A 22,165-nucleotide genomic window follows, 5' to 3' on the forward strand; every position below is an offset into this window, starting at 1 on the left:
AGACCAAATCTCTCAGGCCTTAACCTTGTTCATATGATTGAGACGCTAAAGCTTTAAGTTTTTCCCTTCTTAACATTTCAGCTTCCACCCATGAGCTCCCAACCCTTACCAGACGTCGATCAGAGGCGGTTTCATCCAGCACCTCTAATTATTTCATTTTGTAATTTAAAAATTTTTAAATTATCTTTTGAAATTCAAAAAATAATACACCTCACTTTTTATGCTTTATCAAATTTCAAAATTTGATAAAAAAAAGTTTTCTTTTAAAAATTTTAAAATTCGATAAAAGATTTTTTACTTTTTTTTATCGAATTTCAAAATTCGATATAAGATTTTATTTTCTTCATTAAATTTTAAAATTCGATGAAACTTTTAAAAAATCTTTTGTTAAATTTTAAAATTAGATTAAATATGTTTTTGATCCCTTAACTTTTAGTGAAAATTGGAATTAGTCCCTCTTCAAAACTTTGGGCTAAATTAGTCCCCTACCTTTAGAAATGTATGAATTTAGTCCTTTTAACTAAATTTTGTTAGGTTTATTTGTTAACATTGAAACAAAACTGTGTCATACACTGTAAATAACCCAAATACTATCATGTAACATTGAAACAAAACTGTGTCATACACTGTAAACAACCCAAATGCTATCATGAAACGTGCTTGAAACATTAAATAAATCTAACAAAATTTAGTTAAAATGACTAAATTCATACATTTCTAAAGTTAGGGGACTAATTTAGGTCAAAGTTTTGAAGAGGGAATAATTCCAATTTTCACTGAAAATTTAAGGATCAAAAACATTTTTGAATTCTTCATCAGATTTTGAAATTTGATTAAAATGTTTGAAATTTTAAAATCTTAAAACTAATTTTAAAAATTGAGATACAGGATGAAATGTTTGAAGTTACAAGATGAAACTGCCATAATGTTGGATTACAAGGAACAAATTAATATTGGGCCGAAACCATTAATAACATCATCTTGGGTCAAGCTCACATGGCTATAGCTTAGAAGGGTGTTAGAACTATATGCTGGATGTTTCATGGGTGTTGCTCCCTCCATCTTCCCAAGTGGGACCTGCACCTTCCCACTATTTTAATTTATTTCAGAAATATTCTACACCTCCTCACTATTTTTTTTATTCCAAAAATACCCTACACCTCTCGCTATCCTTAACAATATTTCTCTTTCTCTCTACATTAATGGAGCATTTACATAGCTCATTAATGGACCACTTACATGACTCAAATTTGAACTTGTAATCTTAAATAAGTTTGATTCAATCTTGTTGAATATATTTTTTTCTTTTCAAATTACTTAATAAATGGTAAAATTTTATTCTAAATTTCTAGAAAAATGTTTATATATATGTGTCTTTTTTTTTACATATAATATCTATAATTTTTAACATAAAATTCAAAGGAAACTTCAATATTAGTACTTCCACCATTTCCATTTTATAAAATTAAAAGTTAAATGCAAATACAAAATAATAAACATAATAATATTTAGTAAATAATGATATATTATTATTATTATTATATACTAACTTTATAATGACAAAAGAACTAAATAAATTCTAAATCTTTAACAAATAACTTTTTTTGTATATTTTAAGTATTTAATAATATTTTTATATTATTTATCTAATAAATTAAATATTTTATTCATATTATTTGAGTCAAACATGTCGGTAAGTTAAAACATAATATAATGTTAAAAATTATAGATATTATATGTAAAACAACACACATATATATAAACATTTTTCTAGAAATTTAGAACAAAATTTTACCATTTATTAAGTAATTTGAAAAGAAAAAAATATATTCAACCGCAAAAATAAGATTGAATCAAACTTATTTAAGAAAATATATCACAAGTTCAAATTTGAGTCATGTAAATACTCCATTAATGAGCCATGTAAATGCTCCATTATTGTAAAGAGAGAAAGAGAAAAATTGTTAAGGATAGTGGGGAGGTGTAGAGTATTTTTGAAATAAAAGAAAATAGTGGGAATATGTAAAATATTTTTAAAATAAATTAAAACAGTAGAGAAGTACAGGTTCCATTTGGGGAGGTGTAGGGAGCAACACCCATGTTTCATCCTGATCTTCAATGTTTCATCTGCATTTTCAAAAATTATAATTTTAATCTTTTAATATTTTATCTTGCGCCTTTAACTTTTTATTTGGATGTTTTATCCTGTACATCTAACACTTTATTTTATATTTTTAATTTTTTAAAAAAATTCCTTTTTTAATCTTAATAAATATTTTTTTAACTTTTTTTTTATTAAAATAACCATACATCTATTTAACATGCATCTTTTTAATAAATTTTTAAAATTTTGTTTTCTATTTATAATTTAATAACTATTTAATTTAATTTAAAAATCTCATATAATTTAGTATTTTTTTCATATTTTAATAATTATTGAAATTGTATTATTATAATAATTATATTAAAAAATTAAAACTAAAATAATTAAAATAAAAGTAATAAAAATAAAAATAAAAAGCAAAAATAATAATATAAAATCTGATTTAATATATATAAAAATATTAAATTATATTAAAATATTAGATTAAATTAAATTATTATTAAATTTTAAATAGAAAATAAAATTTTGAAAAAAAATAATCATAGGATATTGGTATCCGATACATATTTATCGGATTTCCAAATTCTAATAAGAAAACTTTAAAAATATGTTTTTTATTTATAATCTATTAACTATTTAATTTAATTTAAAAGATTAATATTATTTAATATATTTTATATTTAAATAACTATTAAAATATAATTTATATTATTATAATAATAATGTTAGAAAAATTAAAATTAAAGTAATAGTAATTAAAAAAATTTAAAATTTCGAAATCTTATTTCATTAATATAATATTTTAATATAATTTAAAATACTAATATATATTAATCAGATTTTATATTATTATTTGTATTATTTTTGTTTCTTTATTTTTATTACTTTTATTTAAATTATTTTAATTTTAGCTTTTTTAATATACTATTATAATAATCCAAATTATATTTTAGTAATTATTAAAATATGAAAATATATTAAATAATATTAGATTTTTAAATTAAATTATATATTTATTAAATTATAAATAAGAAACAAAGTTTTAAATTTTTTCTTTTATTAAAAGAGTGTAGAGTTAAAGGAGTGCAGGATTAAAGAGAAAAAACTAAAAAATATTTATTAAGATTAAAAAAAGATATTTTTGAAAAAATTGAGAGTGTCAAGATGAATTATTGGAAGTACAGGATCAAACACTACATATAAGTTGGCAGAGGGAGTTATGCATCAGCAAGGAAGGAATAAAAACGAATAATAATTGTATGAGAAAAACGTGTCAGGATATCAACATCGAAAGTCCCATATTTCATGAAAAAAAATTGTTTAATATGGTCATTTTGGCAGACGGTGTTAAAATCGTAACGGTGCATATGCTAACGTGATAAACTTTTAGTGAGCTGTTTACGTGGTTGTATGAAGACATTTAAATGTTTAAATATTGAGGATTAAAATTAAATGAAAAATATTAGGCTAAATTATCTAATAGGATAGTTGCAGCGTAAGTCATTCCTTCACACCACCACCTGTATGTGTCGCCTCCATTCTCCAAACTCGCGAAGAGCCCAACCCCCCTCCCCCTCCCTCCAACGTCACGGCTATTTGCAGACTCAACTCCTCCTTCGTCTTCCACTAAACCCTTTTCTTCCTTATTTTTCCAACATCAACAACAGTATAACTCAAACAAGAAAGAACAACACCAGACAAGTTGAACCAAACCAACGTGAAAAGAATAAACCCCTCACACGCTACTCCATTATCCCCTAATCTCTTCTGAAAAACCCTATAAACAACCTCTGTATCGCCAATTCGTTCCCTTTGAATCTGAATCATGCCGCGAAAGAAGAAAAGCCATGACCCTTTCTTCACCAACAATTTCCGAAAACACTAAAAGCCTAATGGCAAACCTGATCGCGACGATGAAGAAGATGCAGAGATAGAAAGCGATTCTGATGAAGACGGTTCCTCCGCCAGCGTTGACGACGACTCCGGTGAGGACCAAGGGATAAAAACAGAACAAAAGGGGGTGGATAGCGTTACTGACTTCGGCTTGGGTCTCGTTTCACGACAGCTGATTCCGATGGAGGCGGTGGCGGCCTATTTAGTTGGCGGTGATCGTCGAGAACTTGAAGAAGATGCTCACGCAAGATGTAGAGGAGATAGGAAAAGGGTATGGTGTAGTGGCTGGCGTTGATCCTTGCAGTGATTGCTCACGGAGGAGACAGGCGGTGGAGATGGTGGTCTTAGGGTTCGCTAGCGGAGAGGTGGGAGAGAGGCCCTGGGTCTCTCGTTCTTCGTTGAGTGAAATGGGAAGGAAAGTGGGAGAACCCTGTGGGGTTTCTGATTTGGGAGGAAAAAGTTTTGGGTCTGGATCTAGGGTCACTTTTTTATCTTAATTATTTAGACATGTAAATGCCACGTAAGTTTCCAATTTAACAGCTCATCAACGTTTCATCATGCTAGCATCTGCACCGTTAAGATTTTAACGCCGTCTGCCAAAAGGACGATATTGAACAATTTTTAATGAAATATGGGACCTTAGTGAACTTTTTTTCAAAAGTAGAACTATTTTGAACCAAAACACCATAAGAAGGGACCAAATGGTATATTAAACCTTATTTTATTAAGTGTTTTGTGATTTAGAGGAGATTTTTTTAAGTAGAAGACAAAGAGATTTATATTTTATTATCTTTATATTTTAAATATTAAACAATTTTATATATAAAATGGTTATAAATAGGAAATGAAAACCAAGGCTCAAGGATTTGGGTTTTTTGTTTTGTTTTTCTTTTTTCTTTCTGACTTGAAACACTTCTAACTTTGAATAAGTTTTTTTTATCTTTTTCTTTTTCAATTTAAAACTCCAAACTCTTCCCCCAAATTAGGAATGTAGGATAAAGTTATAAAGAAATTAACCTAAATTTACAATTTACTTCCAACTAAGTTTGTTTTGTATTGAGATTGGTAGTACTTTTGGTAATGTTTTAGGTACTTTTATCTACCAAATAATTTTTTATTCAATTGAGGATATTGAAAAGTTGGATTTAAATATTTAATGTTATTTCTAATATTCTCTATATTTTTTTTTTTAAAAACTGAACAAAATTAACACATTAAGTTGATTTAAAGACAAAATAATTTAAAACATAATGCTAAAGGAAAAATATAAATAAATATTATTTTCAAAAACTTAAATCAAAATACTAAATATAGAATCTTTAAGAAAATTAATCAATTATACATTGAAAGACAAAAATTTTATTTAGATTTTTTTTATTGAAGCGTTACAACTTTTAAAAAATAAAGTTGTACATAAAGTTAACAGTTAACTTACTAGTATAAAAAGTTAAATTATTCATTTTGTCAGTTTATAAATTATTCATCTAAATTTTACATATAAAAGTAATTTATTTCAATATATATATATATATAGTTGTATTTTTTATTATTATATCTACAATAATAATTTAATATTTTTTATTTATTATAAAAATGATTTAATACTTATTTATTTATTTTAATTTAACTTGTTTTATATATTTAGAAATTAATATAATTTTTTTATTAAATTAACTCGCTTGAAGTATCACATTAAATATTCTTTTGAATATCAAATAAACATTAAATTAAAAGTAAATAAAAAATATGAAATTACTATTATAAATATAGGGATAAAAATATTACTAAATCTATGTTAAAAAATTAAACTAATATATATATATATATATATATATATATATATATATTTTATTTTTATTTTTTAAAAAAAAAGACCAAATCAAGTCGGGAAACTAAAGAAATTTACATTATATAACTACAAAAGCTAAATAAACAAATATCATTTTTTTCACATGCATTTTAAAACCTAAACTTGGTAAACTTAAGCTTAATCTGAAAATTTGAATCTAATGACGATTAAAAGAGAGTAATGAATTAACATTAAGAAGTTGAAGAAGACATACTCTGGCACCAGCTTCATCCAACTCTTTGAGAGCATCTTCTCCGATCTTGTCAAACTCAGCTTTTGCCTCTTCCCCAAACTGCGACAAATACGCAGACCTCTCCTCCAGAAAATCGGTGAGGCGAACCTTTTCCGTCTGAAGCATGGCGATTCGTGCCAGAAGCTCTTGGCTGTTAGCGTCTCCTTCCGCCGAGGGATCCTCGGAATCGGACTCCTGCGACTTGCAAACGCACCAAGCAGAACCTCTCACGGTTTGGAGCGGCGCGTGGTGGAACGCGTGCAAGGAAGCGTGAACAATGGGCTTGAGGGCAATCATTTTTTCATGCCTGTGTGAGTGAGTTTTAAGGGAATAATAGAGAGATAAGGATGGTGTTAGTAGCTGGGAATAGGCGTATGCTTCTTGTGTCTACTTTTCTCGGTTTTTTCTTTCGTTGTTCGGTGAGGTTTGGATAAGGGATGAGTGTTTTTCTTTCATAGGGTGACTTTTATTTTATTTAGTAATTGCCTTTAATTATTTTAAACTGTTTTTCTTAATTTTGTATCCATTTTCACAAAATCTCACCTTAATCTATTTAACATATCTGTAAATATTTAGGTATTTTAATTTGAGTTATTTGTTAAAAAATGTAGGTTAATTGAGTATTTGCTCTATAATTTTTTTGTTAATTATTATTTTATTTTTCTGTTAATAATTACATGTTAAAAAAATATCAATATAAATATTAGAAGTTATTGTTCGGTGAATTACTGTCTAAAATAATAATCACACCTTTTTTTGTTAGTAGTTCGTTTTTCCATTTTTTATTCTCTCGAACTCTATAAATAGAGTTCCTTTCTTTTCTTTTACAGATAATGCAAAACATTCAACACAGAGCAATACAAATTTCTTTTCTCTTAAAAGCAAGACGTGTTCTTTAGTTTACCTCTTTTCTCCGTTTCCTTCTTTTTCTCTTTCGCCTTCCATTCGCTCCTCTGCTCAGTGAAGGACGTGCCTCTCTCCACTACACAACTCCCATGGAAGACCTACCATCAGATTAAGGAAGCTTCCAGCGAAAGGGTGCTTTGGGTTTTGTCTGTTGGGGCCTGGTGCTTTGGTTATACGGTATTGGGCCTGACTTTTTTGCTTTAGCCCATTTCTCTTTATGGTATCAAGAGCAGGAATTATACCCGCTGCCCAGTTTTTCGTTCTTGATGATTCTTGATTGAGTTCTTGATCACTTTCTGGTTTTCTGCCACCATGGGTGACAAAGATCAGTCCATCAACCCAGCCAGTCCTTTCTGCCTACACCCTGGGGAGAATCTAGGCCTAACCCTCATCTCCCAAGTCCTAAATGAAACCAATTATTCTTCTTGGAGCCATAGCATGAGAAGAGTACTTCTCTCCAAAAATAAGATCAGGTTTATTGATGGGTCTATCAAGAAACCACAAAAAAACAATGATCCTCTATTTAGTGCATGGGAAAGGTGCAACGTGATGGTTCTTTCATGGATTACAAAAACACTTTCTCCACAAATTGGTGAAAGTGTTATATATGTTGAAGAAGCAAAAGAATTATGGGATGAATTGAAAGAAAGATTTTCTAAAGGTGACTATTTCAAGATATCTAATCTTCTTCAAGACATTCATTCAATCAAGCAAGGGGAGAGAAGTATCAGTCAATTCTTTACTGATTTAAATATACTCTGGGAAGAATTGGAATCACTTAGACCAATACCAAACTGCACCTGCAAGATCCAGTGCAGCTACCAACTCTTAAAGACTTCTCTGAAATATAGAGAAATAGAGCATGTTATATGCTTTTTAAAGGGGTTAAATGAGACCTATAACACTGTCAGAACCCAGATCTTGTTGATGGAGCCGCTACCAAATGTGAATTGTGTCTTTTCTCTCATTATGCAACAAGAAAAACAAGAAAAATATGATACTGAAACTACTATCCAGAATAATTCTAGTGAAACCACAAGAATTTTGGCCAATACTGTTGACAAGAATCATAATTGGAAAACTGAACAGACTTGGAAAAGTCAGGGAAGAGGTACTGGGTCACACAATCAGGGAAGAGGCAGAGGAAGGAACCCTAATTACGGAAAACAGTGCTTCTACTGCAACAAAATGAATCACACAGTGGATGAATGCTATTCTAAACATGGTTTTCCCCCTTGGTACAAAAAGAATGATGGAAATCAAGAAAAAAGGGGTGGCTGGAATTCTACTAATGTCTTCCAAAACAATTATGGACAAGAAATCATCCATCAGGGAAGCACCAACACAACTCTAAGCAAATTCACACCAGAATAGGTTGAGAAACTTCTCAAAATAATTGAAAAAGTTGATGAGCCTATGCACAAAATCAACCAAATGCAAAGAAATGACAAAGAAAATGAACCAGGTATTTTTTCTTGGATCATTGACACAAGGGCCACTGATCATGTGACCCATGAGAGAAAATTTTGTTACCTTTTATAAAATTAAACCAATTACAGTTAAATTGCCAAATAACTATGTTATTACTGCAGAACATGCATAAACAGTTCAATTTTCTAAAGATTTTGTGATTTTTAATGTGTTGTATATAACTGCTTTCTTTTTTAATTTAATCTCTATTCAAAGTCTTATAAGAGACTTGAACTGCAATCTAATTTTTCCTCTGAGATTTGCCAGATAAGGGAGAACTCTACGTTGAGGATGATTGGGCCAGCTAGTCTTGACAAAGGCCTATATTACTTACAAATTTTCCCTAGTCATGATCGGAATTTTGTTTCAAAATCTGCCCTTTCCTTTAAACAGATCAATGTAAACATATGGCACTATAGACTAGGCCATCCTGGACATAAGATTGTAAAACAGATTTGTGAACGTTTTCCTTATGTACAAATGAATGCTAATACCATTTGTGATGTTTGCCATTACTCTAAACAACATAAATTGCCTTTTCCTACAAGTAATTCCTTATCTACTGAGTGCTTTAAGCTTATTCACTGTGATATATGGGGTCCTTTTTCTATTTCTTCTATACATGGTCACAAATATTTTCTTACAGTTGTTGACCACTATAGCAGGCATACCTGGATATTTTTTATGACTAACAAGGGACAAACTTGAGGTCTATTGCAGAATTTTATTGTTAAAGTTAAGACTCAATTTGGTAAAGATATTAAAATTGTTAGGTCTGATAATGGACCCGAGTTCAACTGTGTTGACTTGTATAATTTGTATGGTATTAACCATCAAACTAGTTGTGTAGAAACACCTGAACAGAACTCTGTGGTAGAGCGTAAGCATCAACATATTCTTAATGTCACTCGTAGCCTTATGTTTCAATCAAATATACCGAATGCCTATTGGTCCTATGTTGTTAGCCATGCTGTATACCTTATAAACAGACTTCTTACTCCTATTCTTAACAATGAAACACCCCATAACCGATTATACAATGTCCCCCCCCCCCTACTTATTTGAATTTAAAGACTTTTGGATGCCTTTGTTTTGCTTCCACACTTGAGGCTGGTAGGACCAAACTTGATCCAAGAGCTAAGAAAGGAATTTTCCTTGGTTATAAAAATGGTGTCAAGGGGTATGTTGTCCTAGACATCAGCACTAGGGAGTTGTTCATAAGTAGGAATGTTGTCTTTTGTGAGGACATTTTTCCTTGGAAAGATTAACAACACAATACACAAATTGATAACAAAGAAGCAGAGAAAATTGCCTTCCTCGGTGACCCTCTGGACAGTTCTGTCTGCAATGATGATGCAAGGATTGGAGAACAAGAAATGCAGCATGACATCACAAAAGAAAACAACAATGACAGTGAGGCATATAACAGGGAAAGAGATAATGGATGCAGGAAATCTGATAGGGTCAGAAAATCCCAGGATATCTAAGTGACTATGTTCATCAGGTGAATCAATCCTTATCTATGAAGAATAACCTTAAAACTCCTTATCCCATTTCTGATTTCTTGTCTTGTGATTCCTTGACAGAAAGAAATTTAAAATACACAATGGCAATTGCTACCAATAGTGAGCCTCGCTCATATAATGAAGCTAAAAATGTTAGTGAATGGGCAGAGGCAATGCAAAAGGAGATAAAGGCCTTGCAGGACAACAACACATGGTTTTTAACGCAGCTTCCAAAAGGAAAGACAACCATTGGGTGCAGATGGGTGTATAAAATTAAATATAAGGCTGATGGTACTATAGAAAGGCATAAAGCTGGCCTTGTAGCTAAAGGATACACTCAACAAGAAGGGATAGACTATTTGGACACCTTTTCCCCTGTTGCAAAGCTAACTACAATCAGATTACTCATTGCAGTGGCAACCACTAAAAACTGGTTTCTAGAACAGTTAGATGTGAATAATGTTTTCCTACATGGTGACCTAAATGAGGAAGCCTACATGGAGCCACCTCTAGGACTTGAAGTTCATAAAGAAGGTCAAGTCTGCAGACTTACTAAATCTCTGTATGGTCTAAAACAAGCTAGTAGACAATGGTTTGAGAAGCTATCCACCTTCCTCGTTTCTGCTAGCTACACACAATCAAAGAGTGACCATTCTCTCTTCACCAAAGAGACACCCACTGGATTTACAGCTCTCCTAGTTTATGTTGACGATATTATACTGGCAGGGAATTCTATGACGGAAATCAATCATATTAAAGGTCTTTTGCACAACAAGTTTCAGGTAAAAGACCTAGGAAAACTCAAACATTTCCTAGGATTAGAAGTAGCAAGGTCAAATAAAGGAATTCATCTCTCTCAAAGGAAATATGCTTTAGACATCCTTGAAGAAACAGGGATGCTGGGCTGCAAACCCAGTTTAACCCCCTTTTTAAGTGATACGATCTCTTTATACAAAGCTGAAAGCTATTTGAAAGGTCCAACCTCCTATCGCAGAGTAATAGGAAAGTTGTTTTATCTCACAAACACTAGACCTGATTTGTGTTTTTCTATCAATTTATTAAGTCAATTCATGCAATCTCCCACTGACTACCATTATCGGGCTGTTCAACATCTTCTTAGGTACATTAAATCTAAACCCTCAGAAGGATTGTTCTTTTCAGCCGAATCTCCCATGCATGTAAAGGCCTTCAGCGATTCAGATTGGGCTACTTGTCCCAAACTAGGAGATCTACTACGGGTTTTTGCATCTTCCTTGGATCATCACTCATCTCATGGAAATCAAAGAAGCAAAACACTGTCTCAAGATCTTCTACAGAGGCAGAATGCAAAGCTTTAGCAGTTACTACCTGCGAGATACAATGGATCCACTACCTCCTTGACGATCTAAAAGTTCAGGTTGCTGGAACTCTAGCTCTATATTGTGATAACAAGTCTACAAGACATATAGCTCATAATCAGAGCTTTCACGAACGGCCCAAACATATAAAGCTTGACTGTCATGTTGTTCGGGAAAAAATATAGGCTAATCTTCTTCACCTTCTCCCTATTCGTTCAGATGAGCAGCTCGCGGACATTTTTACCGAGTTTCCTCACCGTGTTCGGTTCAGATTTATTGTTAGCAAGCTTGGACTGGCGACCATCCACCATCCAGCTTGAGGGGAGGCTATTGAAAGTTATTGTTCGGTGGGTTACTGTCTAAAACAATAATCACACCCTTTTTCTGTTAGTAGTTAGTTTTTCCATTTTTTACTCTCTTGAACTCTATAAATAGAGTTCCTTTCTTTTCTTTTACAGACAATGCAAAATATTCAACACAGAGCAATACAAATTTCTTTTCTCTTAAAAGCAAGACGAGTTCTTTAGTTTACCTCTGTTCTCCGTTTCCTTCTTCTTCTCTTTCGCCTTCCATTCGCTCCTCTGCTCAGTGAAGGACGCGCCTCTCTCCGCTGCACAACTCCCATGGAAGACCTCCAAAATTACAAGCTGAAGGGCCAACTTTCTGGCTAGTGAAGGTTTTGGAGGAAAGACAAGTGCAACAAGGGGAAGAGTGGGTTCAACAAATACCAATAGAATGGCAAGAAGAAGGGAGAGAAGCGGCGACATGGGAAGACAGGGCAATAATATAAGACCAGTACCAGATCTTAAGCTTCAGGAGAAGGTTGAAAAAAATGAGGGGATAATGATAGGGAATGGAGAGTTTACGTGAGAAGAGGGAAACATTAATAGCCTAACTGCCAGTTAGGAGAGGCGAGAAAGTTGGTTGTATAAATAGAATGTTTGTATTCTTTGAATTACGTTTTTTTACAGTAGTATACTTGAACAGGACTCTTAAATCCTGTGGGGGAGGTTAGGCTCTTATTGTACATTGTTCTTGTGCTGTTAATACAAGAAAGGTTATTCTTTGTGCTTTGTGTGTGCAATTGGTGTGTATGAGTGACTGCTTGTTGAGATTTCTTGAGCAGAAACCTAATAAGAAGGAATTGGGATGAACAGGTTGAACCTCTCAACCAAGCACTACATGCACAATTTGACTCGAATCGAACTTAGAATACTTAGAGTCGAGGTCCTAAAGGTAGAGGACGGGGAGGTTGAGGATGAAGTGGACGTGACCAAGATAATTTTGAGGATGATAGTGAAGAGCAAATTGGTCGACAAAATTGACGTGGCTGAGGACAACAAAAAGGCCAGGAGATCAGTTAGGAGTGGAGTCTTTTAAGTGTGACAAGCATGACCACTATGCAAACGAATCTAAATCAAGGAAGTGCTACAACTGTGGTAATCTCGATCACAATGTTAAATTCTATCGAGCTAAGAAGAAAAGTTCGAGAAACCTTCTTACAAAAGAAGATGAAGAAGAGATGGGGATTTTGTTATTTTCAAAAAACTCAAACACGTTCAAGACGAAGCTTTCTGAGGTAGTGCAAGAGGAAACCAAGAACCTTGATGTTGAATAGATTCAGACTAAGTTGTTGGAGCCGAACAAGAGGAGACCGAGGTGTCTAGAGCTAAGAAGTAGAAAACCGAGTTGTCGGGAGCCAAAGAGGTGAAGGTCGATCGGTTAAGCGCCGAGTTGCTAAAGAACTTGACAATGATAATGATGTGGTTGAAAACGAAGGATAGCTCAGTCCCAACAATGGATGAAGTAAGCTCAGTAAATGGTGCGACAAACGTGGAGAAGGAAAACTTGGAGAAGAAACTCAGACGAGAAGAAGAGATTCAACGGATAGGGAGACTTCTGGATGAAGCTAATGAGATTATGAATACAAAAAGGGTTGAGCTTGAGGAGATGAAGAAGGTGGTGGGAGACAAAGAGGATGAAGCATCTAGAGTTCTTGAACCAAGGGAAAGAAGATGAAGATGTTGAGAAGAACCCAAGTATAAGAATCTCAGATACTAAGATAGCAAAAAATCTTATGAGTAAAATTTCGAACAAGATGAAGAAGTTGGGCAATCTTGCGGAGAAGTCGGCCAAGATGGTTGAGAAGTCGCCTAAAAAACAAGTCCACCAAAACATTATAGAGTTCAGTTAAGGTGAAAGACAACACTGCCAACATGAAAAAAAATGAAGAATCCAATTCTTAATAATGGAAGAAGCAAACCTGACTAGGATTATGCACCTAGAAAGCCGAGATGCAAAGATGAAAGATGATAAATTTAAGTTTATGGGAGAGTTTTGTTGGGTTAAACTTATATTTTAGAATTTTATTAGTGATTTTGTTTGAGTCTTATTTTATTAGTTTGGTGTAGTAATATTTAGTTTGATGTTGATAGAGATAAAATAGGGATTAGTAGTTTTGATTTTCCATTTATTTAGATGCAATATTATTTTATTTAGTTTATATAAGATAGAGATAGATTAAGTAGTTGTTTTTATCGAGTCAGTTATATTAATTGGCATGGAGTAGTTTAGGAAGTTTTTTTATTTAAATATGTTGTATTTCCCTAACTGTTGAATGCTGCCTTTATTAGGTTATTTATGTTTGATTGATCCCATAATTATAGGGATTTGTCCAATAGAATTAGCAGCCCATAATATGCTGCTGACTTGTGTATAAACATAGAGGTTAGTAACCTCAGAATATCATAAGAGAGAGATTTTATTCTAAACTTGAGATGGTATCAGAGCTCCCGATCCTTGGGAGTCTCTGACCGTGTTATTTATCCAAATCGCAACCTTTATTGCTGCTCTACCTTCAACCTAAAACTATGGCAGCCTTTATTGCTGCTCTACCTTCAACCTAAAACTACAGCAGCCTTTATTGCTGCGCCACCATCAGGCCTTCATTGTTGCGTCACCGTCAAGCCTTCGTTACTTATCGTCTGTGGCAGCCTTCATTGTTGTGTCACCGTCACTGCGTCACGTCAAGCTTTCGTTACTTATCGTGAGTGTATCGAGTTATAGCTGAAGCTGGGAACCCGAAACTGGAGATAGATTCCAGACCACTGGAGAACTGCAGAATATCCATTCTGCTTATCGATTAAATGGAAAAAACTACCTCGAATGGTCTTAAATCATTAGGACCATCCTGAAAGGAAAAGGGAAAATCAATCACCTGACTGGGGATGCACCGAGTGAGAGTGATCCCAAATTCAAATAATGGGATGAAGAAGACTCCATGATCATGGCGTGGCTGTGGAATTCAATGGTCCCAGAAATCAGTGATACTTGCATGTTTCTAAAATCGGCAAGGGAGATCTGGGAGGCAGTCGAACAAACTTACTCTAAGGCCAAGGATGCTACTCAAATTTATGATGCAAAGGTGAAACCGTGGCTGCTAAACACGGAAGTAAGTCCGTTACAGAATATGCCAATCAACTTAAATCCCTATGGATGGAATTGAATCACTATCGGGTTATAAAAGCAAAGTGTTCAGAAGACTCATCAATTCTAAAAAAATATATTGAACAAGATAGGGTCTGTGATTTTTTGGTGGGCCTAAATCCTGAATATGACCAGGTCCGAATTCAAATCTTGGGAAAGGAGAAAGTCCTATGACTTAATGAAGTGGTAGCCATTATTCGCAGTGAAGAAAGCAGGAGAGGGTTGATGTTGGAAACTTCAACCACCGAATAGCTGAAGGAGGAACAATCATGGTTGCTAACCAGAGGAAAACCTGGGAGAAAAGAAATGAGGAGATTTGGTGTACCCATTGTAACAAGCCGCGTCAGACAAGGGAAAAGTGCTGGAAATTACATGGAAAGCCCCTAAGCCGAGAATGGGGGCTGAAAGATGGGAAGACCTCAAGTAAAGAATGGGAGCCGAAAGGAGAAGATGGGAAAACCTCAAGTAGAGAATGGGGACCGAAACTCCCAGGCCGAGAATGGGGATTGAAGGGAGGCCCACAGAAAAAAGGAGGGCAAGCATACATTGCTAATGGGCAAGGTGAAGAATCTGTCCAGTGGAATCATGAAGAGATAGAACGGGTAAAATTCATCCTTAGTAAATTGGAGAAGCCTACAGGTACGTGCTCCTTAACATATTCTGGTAAGTTTTCATTCTTGTTTGGACTTAATGTTTCAGATACACCGTTCACACATTACTGGATACTAGACTCTGGAGCCACTGACCATATGACCCCACTATCCAAATACTTCTCCACATATTCTCCATGTCCTAGTAACAAGNAAATTTCNACAGCNGATGGAACCCTCATAACTNCAGCCGGACAAGGAGAGGTCCAAATAAGCCCATCCATGACCTTAAAAAATGTCCTTCATGTCCCTAAACTATCCACCAACCTGATTTCTATACAAAAAACTCACCAAAGACCTTACATGTAATGTTGTTTTTTATAGCAACACTTTTATATTGCAGGACAAGAACTCGGGGAGGACGATTGGACATGCTAGAAAATGGAATGGCCTATACTACATGGAGGATCCTAATCTGCCTACCAAGAGTCTCATCTCTAAATCCACCATGACCAACAAAGAGAAAGCTCACCTCTATCATTGCCGACTAGGACATCCGTCATTTCGAGTTGTAAAAGTGTTTTTTCCTTCCTTGTTTAAAAATTTAAGTGTGGAGAGTCTTCATTATGAGGTATGTGAGTTGGCAAAACATAAACGTGTACCTTTTCCCATTAGTAATAAGATGAGTCATTTCCCATTTTCTCTTGTTCATACTGATGTATGGGGTCCTGCTTATGTTCCTAATATTTCTGGTGCTAAATGATTTTTAACATTCATTGATGATTGTACCTGGGTGACTTGGTTTTTTTTATTGATACAAAAATCTGAAGTTAGCTCTGTGTTTTTCCAGTTTGTCTCTATGATTAAAAATCAATTTGGGGTCAGTATAAAAAGAATTAGGTCGGATAATGCCAAGGACTACTTTAACCTTGTACTAAACTCTTTTTGCCAAAAGGAAGGGATAATCCATGAGTCCTCATGTGTGAACACACCCCAACAGAATGGGATTGCAGGAAGGAAAAATGGGCACGTTTTAGATCAAACTAGAGCTCTACTTTTTCAAAATCATGTTCCTAAAATATTTTGGGGAGAAGCTCTCCTTACCGCCACCTATCTAATCAATAGATTACCCACTAAAGTTTTAAACTCAAGAAGTCCCATGGAAGTTCTATCCTCATTCTACCCACACCTTGACCCTACAAATAAACTCCAACCTAGAATATTTGGGTGTGTGTCCTTTGTACATGTTCATAGTAATGAAAGGGGGAAATTGGATCCGAGAGCTGTCAAATGTGTTTTCTTAGGGTACTCTACCACACAAAAAGGGTACAAATGTTTTCAACCCATTTCAAAAAGATTCTATGTCAAGAGATGTCACCTTCAACAAACAAGAGAGCTACTTCAAACAGCCTCATCTTCAGGGGGAGAATATAAGAGAGGAAGATGACACTCTCATGTCCCCAAATATGACATTTGGGCCTGAAATTGGGACAAATGGTGGCGGCATTGGTGTCCCTGAAATTGAGGAAAGAATTCAACCTGTTGTCCCTGAAATTGAGGAAAGAATTCAACCTACTGAATTCGCAAGACCTGCACCTGATGATGGCGGCAAATTTGGAAAGGTATACTCAAGAAGAGAAAAGGCCATTCTAGAATCTGGCAATGTCCAAGAATCCAACCCACCAGCACTACATGAGGTAACACCTTCAAATCCTATAAATTCCAATGATTCTAATGAGTTTGTTTCTGATAATCTAGAAGCATAGGTGGACCAAACCCTTGACCTACCCATTGCCCTTAGAAAAGGAACTTGAGCTTGCACCCAAAAGCCACTTTACCCACTATTAAATTTCTTATCCTTTGAAAAATTCTCACCTACCCATAAAACCTTTCTCACTAACCTCAACTCCACACACACACCTTCCTCTGTATCTGAAGCATTGTCTGACAAGAAATGAAAAAATGCCATGGATGTGGAAATGGAGGCATTAAACAAGAATAGGACCTGGGAACTTGTCACCCTACCTTCTGGAAAAAACCAGTGGGATGTAAGTGTGGGTATATGCAATAAAGTATAGGGCTGATGAGACAATCGAACGTTACAAGGCAAGGTTGGTGGCCAAAGGCTTCACTCAAACCTTCGGAGTTGATTACTTGGAGACATTTGCCCCGGTTGCTAAGATGAACACGGTCAGAGTATTATTGTCACTAGCAGCAAATAATGATTGGGATCTGCAGCAGTTTGATGTGAAGAATGCATTTCTACATGGAGACCTTGAAGAAGAAATATACATGGAGTTGCCCCCTGGTTACAAGGAACAGGTTGCTGCTGGAACTGTTTGCAAATTAAGAAAGGCTCTATATGGGTTGAAACAATCCCCAAGAACATGGTTTGGAAGATTTACCAAAGTTATGACAGGTCTAGGCTACAAACAAAGCCAAGGGGATCACACATTATTTATCAAACATTCAGCTTCAGGGGGAGTAACAATTCTATTAGTGTATGTATATGATATTATAGTGAGTGGGGACGACAAAAGGGAACAACAAGTATTAAGCAAATGTCTTGCCATGAAATTTGAGATCAAGACACTAGGAAGGCTTAAATATTTTTTGAGAATTGAAGTGGCCCATTCCAAGAAAGGAATCTTCATATCTCAGCAAAAATATATTACCGATTTGCTTAAAGAAACAGGGAAGACAGGTTGCAAACCAGCAAGTACTCCAGTTGATCCAAATATAAAATTGGGAAGTATGGAGGATGATATTGCTGTGGACAAGGAAATGTATCAAAGACTTATGGGCAGGCTTATTTACTTATCTCACACTAGACCAGACATTGCATTTGTTGTAAGTCTAATTAGCCAGTTTATGCACCAACCAAAGGAAACACATCTACAAGCTGCTCTTAGAATTGTACAATACTTGAAAGGGACCGTCGGAAGAGGGATTTTGTTCAAACGGAACAAGAATTTAAGCCTTGAAGCATATACGAATGCAGACTATGTTGGGTCAGTGGTAGATAGGAGATCAACCACGAGATATTATACCTTCCTTAGTGGAAACTTGGTGACTTGGAAGAGTAAAAAACAGAGTGTAGTGGCTAGATCAAGTGCTGAAGCAGAATTTCGAGCAATGGCCCACGAAATATGTGAACTTCTATGGCTGAAAATTATATTGGAAGACTTGAAGATAAAGTGGGATGAACCTATGAGGCTATATTGTGACAATAAATCTGCAATTAGCATAGCTCACAACCCTGTACAGCATGATAGAACTAAACATATTGAAATTGATAGACACTTTATAAAGGAAAAACTAGACAGTGGCATGATTTGCACACCATATGTATCTACACAGAACCAACTTGCAAATATACTCACCAAGGGACTGAACTGCATAAACTTTGAAGGAATTGTCTCCAAGCTGGGAATGGAAAACACCTATTCACCAGCTTGAGGGGGAGTGTCAAAACCGTGATTGGCGTGGTATTAATTGGCATGGAGTAGTTTAGGAAGTTTTTTATTTAAATATGTTGTATTTCTGTAACTGCTGAATGTTGCCTTTATTAGGTTATTTATGTTTAATTGATCCCATAATTATAGGATTTGTCCAGTAGAATTAGCAGCCCATAATATGCTACTGACTTGTGTATAAATATAGAGGTTAGTAACCTCAGAATATCATAAGAGAGAGATTTTATTCTAAACTTGAGAATAAGTCATACCCAAAACAATTGTTAATCCTTGCATTCTTGACAAGAAAGATGTGCCTAATGTTGAAAAATTAGATTTCAAGTTTTCTTATGAGTACCGAGAATATTTGAGGTTTAAACGTGAAAAATCTAATAGCCAAACTTAATCTTCCTTGGCGTTATGTATTTGAACAGCAAGCATTTCTCAATGTGTGGAACCCATGAATACTTAACTTAGGTGTCTCTAATCACATTTCCATAATAGTTGTTCTTTCTCATTCATTTCTTCTTCAAAAATTTCTCACCACGTAACTATAGTCAATGGATCTAAAGTTGAATCTGAAGAAATTGACCAAGTTCCTTTATCTCCTTTAAATCTTAATTTTGGTTTGTACATTTCCTATTATCCTTACAACTTAATCTCTTTATGCAAATTGACTAATTCATTAAATTGTTCAGTATACTAATTCATTTACAGGAACATGGTATAGGTCATTTGATTGAAGAAGGCATGAATCACTAGGTCTCTATTACCTAAAAATGTCCCCCTGTTTCTTGTTTCCAACCTTAGCTCCAACGCTTTTGCATGACTATTTAGGTCACCTTTGCTAAAGTTGAAGATCATGGTTCCTAATCTCACGCAACTTCAATTTTTAGATTGTCAATTGTGTCAATTAGGAAATATATTAGGTCATCATTTCCTAAACAAACCTATAAGCCATTTTGGAAAGGTAATTAAAATATTCAAAAGTGATAATGCTAAAGAAAATTTCTATATTCTTCCTTTTTGCCTCAATGTATGCTACATCAATCCACATGTCCTTCAACTTAGTCATATTATACAAAGTTTTGGATATTTTCTATTGTCATACTTCCCTCAGGAAGTGTGTTTATCTAAAGGTCTATGCTGATGATATAGTTATTTTAGGAGATGATGTGACTAGGATTTCTCAACTAAAAGAGCACTTAATTAGTCATTTTCAAACCAAAGACCATGCCTATTTAAAATACTTTCTTCGTATTGAAGTGAATAACTCAAAAGGTGTTGTATTTTCAGAGAAAATATATACTCTTGATATTTTAGAGGAGACCAGATTGGCAAATCGCTAGCCCATTAATAGTCCTTTGGTCACAATTAGAAGCAAATGGTGGACCAAGGTCGAACACTTTCAAATTCAAAGAGATATTGGAGGCCGATGGGAATGCATGCTTATCTCTATTAAAACAACAAAGTCTTATTAAAACAACAAAGTCTTATTAAGCAACTCCTTCAAGAATTGGCTTTGCATATTTATTAGAGGGGATATCAACTCTTCGAAGAGCACGAAACAGTTTTGTTGCCTGGTCCATTACAGGTTCAGTATAGAAGCTTGCATAAAACTTTAGCTTTAGCCACTTGTGAACTTATGTTACTAAGAAACTCCTTCAAGAGTTGAAACTTTTTGAAGTAGAGCACTGTCCTTTCATATATATATATATATACACACACACATACATACATCAGTTGAGACAATACTCATTGATTTTTGGTCATCTGCTAAATTCAAGTAAAATAATCGAGAACTGAAGAACTCACATTACTACCCGCCCATGTGCATTAAACCTGCAAATCAGCATATCCTGAACCCATATCCAAGAACATACCAAGCAACAATCATTAAATCAAGTTGTTGATCCTGAACAATTCAAAGTAGAGAAAATTTGGAGATTAGATTCCACATCGGTAGCAAAACATCACAATCTCCCAAATGAGTGCTTCTCTTTCATATTCCAATTGCTCAGATCTACCCATGGAAATTGCTGCTAGTTCATTTACCAGCAGTGGTGGCCTCAAATTGAAGGTTAGAACATTCCCCATTCGCCTCTCAACATGCAATCATATCATCTCATAACCCCTTCACTCTTCTATTGCTTTGACTTAGTGACAATTTCGTTCCAAGACTACAAAATCCCATTTTCCTACTCTTTCTTTTTTATCCTCAAATCCCTAGTATCACTTGCAATTTTTAAACTTTTAAAAATTTATTCAGGAACCAAATAACTAATTTTGCAATAACATGGATTATTAAGTAACAGTAATAATCTCAATCATCTCAATCGATCATTGATTCATAAATGTATCTAACGGCTAAAACCTTATAAATTCCATTCAGGGACCAAATAGACTTCATTCAATCACTGCTTAAAAGCTCACTTAGACACCAAATTTATATAACACACAATACCGAAGTTAGTTTGACAATGTCTATGAGAACAAAGTGGGGGAATATTAAAAACAAGAACCCAGTTAATTATTACCCATCTTTTAAATAACATTAGGAAACAACCATCAGATGGGCAGGAAAAAAAGGTTGAAAAGGTTGACACATGATAGTTACAGGGGAGATTTATTACAACTGTAAACAAAATGGTATAGATAAAGTAAACAGTAAGAATAGATAAGCCACAAATTTAATTGCCCTACGTAAGAATACAAATGCTCTTGTGCTAACTAGCAAATCTATCAACTCTAAAGCTCGACTTTGTTAGTTATTTGACCTCTAAAAGAGAGAAGATCTCATTCTTTGTGAGCATACACTTTAAATAGAAAAAATTAGATGAGCATTTGAATAAAGTACATTTTCTTCCATGTATTATGAAAGGTAGCTCCGTTAATCCATCTAGCAATCCAGCAAAGCAAAGGCAAATTTATTTTTGTGCTATTTTTGGTCCTTTTCTGGATTATGTAAAGGCCAGTTACTCAAACGAAGAATCATTGTCTTAGGATTGCAATCCCCTGCAGCTTCCAAGCTAACTGAAAACTAACAAAGTCTCTGTTTCAACATCAAAATGATATATAAATGGTTTAGACTCATCATCCATGTGAACAGTGAGATATGAAAGGCATTTATTAACAGATTCTAGATGCAAGTGTGAATTGTCTTCAACAAAAAAAGGCAGGATCTTTTGGTTAATCTCAATCCAACTACACCCTGGATTCTTCTTTAACCTAAGCTCCTTCATCTTTGATCTCACCTTCCGTACCTCATCCCATTTATGTGCAGAAGCATACATATTTGACAAGAGAATGTAGGCTGATGAATCATCAGGATCCTTATC

General features: G+C 34.3%; 1 protein-coding gene across 3 annotated transcripts in view; it reads right to left on the reverse strand.

Moving 5' to 3' along the window:
* LOC106753450 overlaps nucleotides 1–22,165 on the reverse strand; it is a 32,005-nt gene that overhangs the window by 1,453 nt on the left and 8,387 nt on the right. For 2 of the 3 annotated variants that reach the window (XM_022777521.1, XM_014635258.2), the window contains exon 2: nucleotides 6,061–6,385. In XM_022777521.1, the coding sequence (XP_022633242.1) occupies nucleotides 6,061–6,385 (325 nt within the window). Of the gene's footprint in view, nucleotides 1–6,060; nucleotides 6,386–11,828; nucleotides 12,222–22,165 lie in introns of those variants that run through there. The other variant, XM_022777522.1, reaches the window with a different exon arrangement.

This window comes from Vigna radiata, unplaced genomic scaffold (genome assembly GCF_000741045.1).
Source record: "Vigna radiata var. radiata cultivar VC1973A unplaced genomic scaffold, Vradiata_ver6 scaffold_133, whole genome shotgun sequence".
NCBI lineage: Eukaryota > Viridiplantae > Streptophyta > Magnoliopsida > Fabales > Fabaceae > Vigna > Vigna radiata.